The 7,686-nt window shown below is 43.9% G+C and overlaps 1 protein-coding gene across 1 annotated transcript; it reads right to left on the bottom strand.

The window, feature by feature from the left end:
- Positions 1–7,343, bottom strand: hapln1a (hyaluronan and proteoglycan link protein 1a). The gene is made up of 4 exons (XM_029510558.1): positions 7,020–7,343; positions 2,116–2,460; positions 932–1,231; positions 1–753 (listed from the first exon to the last, which is right to left on the bottom strand). The coding sequence occupies exons 1-4, from the start codon at positions 7,099–7,101 to the stop codon at positions 464–466; spliced, it is 1,017 nt and encodes a 338-aa protein (XP_029366418.1). The 5' UTR covers positions 7,102–7,343; the 3' UTR covers positions 1–463.
- Between the last annotated feature and the right edge of the window lie 343 nt (positions 7,344–7,686).

The following is a 7,686-nucleotide window of genomic DNA, read 5'->3' as shown; positions in this document are numbered from 1 at the left end:
AAGGATCAACTGGTTTTATTCTTTAAACACATTTTTTAAAGCAGCAATTACTATATCATCTCCACGTAAGCAGAAATGCTCGGAAAAAATCTTCACACATCCAATCATCTGTGGAGGACAAACCAAACTTAGATGATATTTAATGACCATTAAGTTTTTGTCTCTGTCATGTCACTCATACATTTTCTCTGTTGTCCTTCCTTAGCAGTCTGTGTAAAACCAATTAAATGCATCCACAGTTAGAGTAGAACAAAACTGACTGACTACAAAATATTTTAGCTTTCATTGTATATGGATGTGCAGTATTGTTTTGTCTTTTTTTAAGACTTTAGGTTATCACAGCTTCTAATATTGCGTTCATGCTAGTTAAAATCCAAAGCTTATCTGCTTTATTGTTGATTTATTTGTTGTGGTTGTTGCTGCTCTTTGGTGCTCATGGCTTCCCTAACTCCTGTTTACACTCTCACTGCTCTGCCTTGTAGCAGTAGACGCCGTAAGACTTTTGCATCTTGTCTGGAAATCCGACAATCCGCACTGCAGCTTCTGTGGGGCTGCAGTTCTTGCGGGGCCTGGAGATGGGATAGCGTACGCTTCCATCAGCCAACCAGCCGGCATCACAGCGATCGAAGCCCTCCACCTTCCAGGCGGCGTAGATGTGGCCCACTTTGGCGATCTCCGCGCCGTCGTCTAAGCACGCCTGCACAGCCTCATCAAAAGTCAGCCTGTCAGGCTGGACCAGCCAGTAGAAATCTCCTGATGACGGAGAAACAAAGGTGACCAAGGGAAAGACCTGATGGCCCTTCGCCTATTTTTGATGAAGAAATCAAGTAGCTACTTTTTATTCTTTGATACAGTTTCCAAGAACAGAATGACGACATTTTTCAGCATTCATAGCAAATCAGTAGAGGAGACCAACAAATAAAAACCTCACCCTTCAGTGCAGAAGCATAGCAGAACACATCATAGAGGCTCTGCTTGTCTTGATGACCATAGCTTCTGAGGCCAGGCCCGTTGCTGGAACCACCACAAGGCTCTCTGGGTTTGGTGATAGGATACTTCACTGTGCCATCACTCAGCCAGCCGGCGTTGCACCAGTCCAGACCATCCTTCCAGGCCTCAAACAGCTCATCGTAGGAGGCAACCACAGCGTCCTGGTCCCGACAGGCCTGCACAGCCTCAGTGAAATTTAGACTGTAACGACCTGAACTGGGGGAGTATGGGAACACCACGCCTGGATGAGACATAGGAGATTCGATGAACATCAGAAGACATCAACTTATTAGATTGAATGAAAATCAATTCAGAGCACAGGAAGCCGTGTGAGTGTTATTGTCTAACCAAATCAAATGTGTTGTGCAAAATGTAATTGTAAGATTTTGTCAGCATGCCCGACCTCAGTGCTCTTTGCAAGTCCTGTGCACTTAAGATGCAAATTTTCAGCCATTGGGACTTGATGACAAATGAAGAATGTATGAGTGTGTGTGTGTGTGTGTGTGTGTGTGTGTGTGGTCTTGGAGTCCACTCGGGGTGGGCTGGCTTAGCTTGCATAAGATGGCATGTTTAGCTTTATGTCAGTGAATGTAGGGCTATTAGTCTTAGTCATCATAAAAAAGAAAGAGAAAACTCTTAATTCAAAACTAAATCTAAATTCCACTTCAGTAAATTATCAGCTGTATCAAGGTGAGGGAAGGTTCATATTACTTTGTCTAACCTGCACCCAGACTGATCCTTCAATCATGAAAAAATGTCAACAAAATGTAGGCGGGAGCTTCCTCTGAGAAAGCAAATATTTTACCATGGAAAATCATAGAACCAAACCAGATAAATGTGGAACAGATCAAACTTTAAACGAAAACCAGAGGAGGATTGGTGTAAATCTGATGAGTAAGTCAGATTTATGACTGATATCAGAATCCAGAGTGGCTCATGACAGAGGTTTGCGTAAACAAGCAAAAGCTGTCTATCCTTTTCGGTTCCTGCAGGAAAATTAAATGCGGGAATTTTCCAGAACTAGAGACTATTGAACATGATGAACTGGAATCCGAATTTACACATTTTCTTTGTCATTGGAAGATGAAAGTCCTGAAGCTAGGTTACTGAATAGGTATAATTTACCGTCAGCAAGACCGGGTTGCACCTCCAGGAGGACCTCTTGGATGGTGTCTTCCATCCCATTAATGATCTCGCAGCGGTATCTTCCTGTGTCTTCCATGGAGATGGCCATCATTCTTATGGAGGCATCTTCATCATCCTGCTCCTCCAAAAAGACTCGATCTGCAAAGCTGCCATAGGTCTTCCTGTGGAATCCCATTGAAAGCAACACATCTTCATTCAAAGCCTCGTCATCTGCCACCTTGGTCCATTTGACTCGAATACCAATGCTACCAAAGGACATGAAGTCTTTGGGCGGAAGCCTGCAGGGCAGAGTGATGTTGTCTCCTAAATCAGCAAGAATCTTAACTGGAAAAAAAGAAGAAAAAAAAAAAAAGAAAACACGAGATCACCTTACTGAGGCTGGGCAGTTATTGGGCCTGGAATTAAAAAGGAAAATATTATAACAGTTTATTTAAATTAAAAACATGTTTCATCCATCGGTTGCTAAGCTTTTCCTTTTGGTCATGGCATGAAACTGAAGCAGCAAAACTTGGTTTGACAAACCTCCAAAAAAGGAAAATGCCTGGACTCTGTTTTAACTCAGTCTTCCCTCTTTGTTCTTTTGAATGCAACTATTCACCAGCAAGCTTTGGCAGGATGTGACCTTTTTTCTCCTAACTGAACTGTACACGTGTATACACGTCTCCGTCTGTCAGTGTGGGAGAACTCTGTCGGCTTTATTAGATACAGTGTTGGACACCAGCCAACCTGAGCCCCTGGAGCAAGTCATCCTCTTCAGCCTCCTTCCTGCTCTTGTCATCGCTGGCACTTGTAAACCTTTGGTTCCTCTATATTAACCCTCAAAAAGCTCTTTCATTCCTCTCCATCTTATTTGTTTAAAGTCAGTCAGGTCAATATCTGTCAAGTTGATGATAACAGTTAATGATCGATAACGGTAATTGTTATTTTTTCTTTTGCCTTTTATTTTTTTACACACCGGCTGTTCAAACTCAGGCCCCCTTTTAGTCCAAACTGGCGGGCGCGGTGTGACTGGTCAAAGAGTCCCACGGTCTTGCTAATGCCCATGTTTAGGCCTCAGAGGGTTTGCTAAGTTAAGAAGTCAATAATTAGCACCAGATGGATGGATGGACAGGACCCCTGGCCCCCATCGCCACAGAAACAGCCTTGAATAATCAGCCTTTTAAGAGGAGTTAAACTCCACACCATATGGGACATGTCATGCAATATGGTAATTACATAAGCAAAGGCTTTCCATTTGTACATGGTCTGCAGAGCAAAATATTAATCTTTGGAAACAGGGCAGGATTTGAGGCTAAAGCATCGTCTCTTGGGTGTCTGGTGCCATGAGAGTGATTCAGTAAAAAACGCTCAGCTGCTCTGTTTCTTTTTTTTCTTCAGACTTCGTATGTATGATGTGCGTGTAAGCCAGCTTGTGTTTGCTTTTTGACTGACAATTCAGTATTTGTGTGTGCTGCCTCATTTTAAGCTGCCACAAAAGAGCCATGACTGGAATAAAGCGCCACCGGCTCTTCAGCAGGGAAAAACACCTCCCACACGGCCAATCCAGGAAATAATAGAAACCAACATCTGCTCTGATCAACCCATACCCCCACGTGCACACACACACACACACACACGACACAGGAAGGACTTCTAATCAACCCCATGTTCAAACCACACAGCAGACGCGTGTCTGGACTTTGTTCAGTGGCGCTCAGATCATTAGTATTGAGCTCTCCTGCAGAAGGATTTAATTAGCAGAAGCACTGCTGACAGAATTAATCTACCCTTCAGTCCCACCTCATGCCATCTCATACTTCATTTTTCCGTTTCTCTCATAAACCTGCATGTGCCAGAGACTACTTTTGTTATGCAGTCACTCCGCCCAGTAGCCTCACTCGCCTCTGCGCTGACCAGCGAGGTGCCAGGTATTTTACGTGCATTTTCTGCAGTTAATTGCTAATGTTGTAGAAACCAGTGCAGAGTTTAAGTGCCGTCTGGATGAGATTCCTCTCTGAGCGTTCAGTCAGAGGGGAATGACTCACCGCCTCGTAAATTCTCAGCATGGGAAGCAGTTTGCACCAAGTGAGACTAAAACCTGACAGATCCAGGAAAACTAAAGTAGTCATCAAAAGCCCTTGAGGAGTGGAAAGCGATGGTGGTGTCAACATCAGCTTACAAAATGTGATGCCATCCAACTTGGCTCTATGAACTATGGCTCAAATTGTCAAAATTTAAACCTTGTAGAGGAGATAACTTTGTAAAAATAAAGCTCTGCATTGTACTGTTCCATGAAAACTTTGCTCTGTCTGGAGCTGTGGTTTAAACCCTTGAATGTGAGTCAGAGGGAGGAGATTGATTAGATGTCAGTCTGCCAACATAATGCTGAGAAAACAGCTTGGAATGAAATACTGACATGCAAACCTAACACCTTATAAATCACTAAATGAAAACATATATATTTGAGTGCAGAGGATAATTATACCTGAGGCCCAGTTGAAGCACAAAGAGGCTGGCACTGCAAAGGGCCCTCCCCGATCCTGAAATTGCCTGATTGAAACAGGTCCCAGAGGAGAATGTGGCCCCAACCACACTCATTAAGCAGCTGCCTGCTGTGTGTATTTAGTCTTTCAGGAAGACAACAAAGCCTTGCTTTTCTTTGTTACGCCGCAAACAAAACTGTATTTATGTAAGACTCTGCGGAGGTGCTGTTTCATATGTAACATACAAATAGGTGGTCACTGAATTCTGAATGCTGTCTGTGAAGGGTGCAGCTGGGTCCACAGCCACGGCAAAGACGTAAATGAACATGTGCGCATGACAAAAAAAACAAAAAACAATGCTCTGCAGCTGCAGTAATGACCCACTGCCATTTTATGACCGAGCACAATCCTCTCTCACTCTGTAAAAGGTTTATGTTTGCAAGTGATTGAAGCCATCTGCTGCTTTGTAACACCAAACTGTAAATTAACAACATTACAGTGGTTCAGATCTGCTCAGTGACCTACATACCTACATTTTCTGGGATTACTAGAGTTTAATTGTGCTGTTAAAACCCCCTTAGCACAATTTGCACTTTAATTTATGAAAACGAACCAAATGTTTCATTTGCTCAAATATCTCCACAATGAGAAGCTTTAAAATCTGCAGATATGCGCAGGCTGCACGCCGGGCCAAACCCTCTGACAGAGCAGACACGTGATGCTTACCAACGTCCCAAAGCGCTGCTCTCCTTCGCTGCTGTCCCACATGTGTCAATATGGAAAAGGAATTAACAAGCACAGCTGGAACGAGCACAGCGAGCCAACTCAAACACTAATTCCAATAAATGCTTCCCTGTTGCCTTTGATACAAAACAAGCACAAACACAAAGCGCGGCTGCGTATCACTCCAAATGGATAAATGAATGCAATATCCATCACATACACACAGCAGACTGTCAACTCCTTTGCTAAATGTCTCAGACTGAATTAGCACGTGTGCCGCAGGGCCAAACATGGCTCCATCGATGGCTTGTCGCTTTGCCTGAACACATTTACTCTGCAGCCTCCATTCTCAAGTTCCTTTTCCCACCCAGCCCTAGCAACGGGGCCAAGCCTCAGTAACCAACAACCACAGTAAGCATTAGGTTTAACAGGCTATTACCTCACAGGGAAAGACAGAGTCATTTGGCTGCCGTTCAGCACGGGAGCTCTATACGTTTGGCTGCAGGTCATTAATCTCAGCTGTGCTCCTGTCAGACTGGCTGTTACCGTGCCAGATTTCCAAAAGCTTTCAGTACCCGAGTGAGTCAGTAGGTATAAGGACAGGCAGGGCCCCACGAACAGACAGAAAATGCACCGCTCATATGGCCAATAGGAAGCTGCACCCTGTGGGACTGGGACTGAGCCGAACTGAACTCAGCCAGCCGGCTTTTATGTGATGCAGACAGTGAGGTCATGTGCGGTCTAACCGTTCCTGCTCTACATGTGCTCACACATTGTGCGATATCGCTGGCCACCGGGAGCAGTTTAAATGTTTGGACAGAAAATCATTGTCCCATCCCAGAGTGAAACTGCGCTCCCCACAGATGGGCCATTTCCTCCCATCTTGGAAGAGAGCGAGCTGACGTCCCAAATTTGACGTTTACTGAGTCAGCGTCCAAGGCTGCTGAATGCACATTAAATATCACTCAGTACATATTATAAAACAGAGACTTCTAGCTCCACTTCTTTCACCACAGCAGGAGATCTATTCTAGTGTTTCGCGGCGACCGTCCCGTCAGCAGATGTGACAGGTGAGTGCAGGTGCTCGCTGACTGGACTTCTTTCGAGGTTTTGGAGTTCTGTTATCGCCTAGAAGACGCTGATAGAAAACAGACAGAATGAAGAGAGAAATCACTGTGAGAAGTTCTATACTTTGTTTTGTTGCATTCAAAAAAGGGGGGCAAGCGCCGCCATCCCAGTGTCAGTCACTGAAGCACCTGTGACCCGTCATAAGAGAACACCAGTGGAATCAGCGCCGTGCTCCTCTTTCAGTAAAGTGGGCAGAGAGCCTCTGTGAATGACAGGCTGATTTATTCACCAACCAGTCCATGCTGTGGGGGTCTGTATGCAGCAAGTCAATGAGTCACACTGTGGCTGTGTGTGGCTGTGTGTGTGTTGCCCCAGAGACGACTCCGTTACCTACTGCTACAATGACCCAGTTGTTACACAAGCCTGTGCTGTGGTACCACTTCACTTAGGTCCCCTACATGGATCATCCTCCTGTTTGCTCTCTTTCTGTTTTTTTTTTTTGTTTTTTTTTTTGTATACATGCACAATGAAGCCAACACACATAGAAAAAAATCAGCAACGATTTGAAATATACATTTGTGTGGTTGATTACATTTTTTTTTTTTTTTTTGTACAGAAATGCATTCTTACCTGTTGGATGTGCAGTTGCCTGACTGTACACGCTGCCAGCCAGCGTCAAGGAGATTATTGTGATGCACAGCAGACTCATCATTTTATCTCTCTCTTTTTTTTTTTTTTTATTTAGATACACAAATAGCTCTAGCGTCTACAAAAATATAAATACAAAACTTCAAAAAAGAATTTTACGGAGCTAAGTTAATTAAAATTTGAAGAGCTCAAACAATATTTCCTCTCTTTTAATTTTCATTCATCTAGCAGTCCTGCTTCCTGTCTGTCTTTGTGCAGCAGCCGCCTGTGGTGCTACTGGAAAGTTTGGGCTCCACAGAGGTCCAGACAAGTGGCTTTTATGGTTGCATGGGTAAGACCACTCCCCTTCCCCTCAGCCCATCACCACGCACAGCTCTATTCTGGCTCCCTTTGGTACGTTATTAATGAAAGACTCCCCCCATCTCCTCTGGGACAATGAAGAATATTTCCAAGCTCCAGACAATTAATTTAAACATATGTATATTTCTTAGGAATACAAATGTAAAGGTTCCTGGGAGAAATGCTGTTCAGATATTATCATTACAACTGTTCAATATACATTTGCTTCAATGATGAGGCAGCAAGTGAGCATTTTTTTTTTTTTTTTGAATCTGAACCATCATCTCAAAGCCTTGGTATGTTTTCACCC

This window comes from Echeneis naucrates, chromosome 9 (assembly GCF_900963305.1).
Source record: "Echeneis naucrates chromosome 9, fEcheNa1.1, whole genome shotgun sequence".
Taxonomy (NCBI): domain Eukaryota; kingdom Metazoa; phylum Chordata; class Actinopteri; order Carangiformes; family Echeneidae; genus Echeneis; species Echeneis naucrates.
The sequence above is the reverse complement of the archived record's forward strand: the minus strand, read 5'-3'. Positions and strand labels throughout refer to the sequence as shown.

What these genes read in the sequence shown, in the direction of transcription:
- hapln1a (XM_029510558.1), bottom strand. Translation starts at nt 7,101, where the DNA reads ATGATGAGTCTGCTGTGCATCACAATAATCTCCTTGACGCTGGCTGGC. An exon ending in GGCAACTGCACATCCAACAG is followed by an intron (nt 2,461 to 7,019) that starts GTAAGAATGCAT and finishes CTTTTTTTCCAG; the next exon opens with TTAAGATTCTTGCTGATTTA. An exon ending in GCAACCCGGTCTTGCTGACG is followed by an intron (nt 1,232 to 2,115) that starts GTAAATTATACC and finishes TGTCTCATCCAG; the next exon opens with GCGTGGTGTTCCCATACTCC.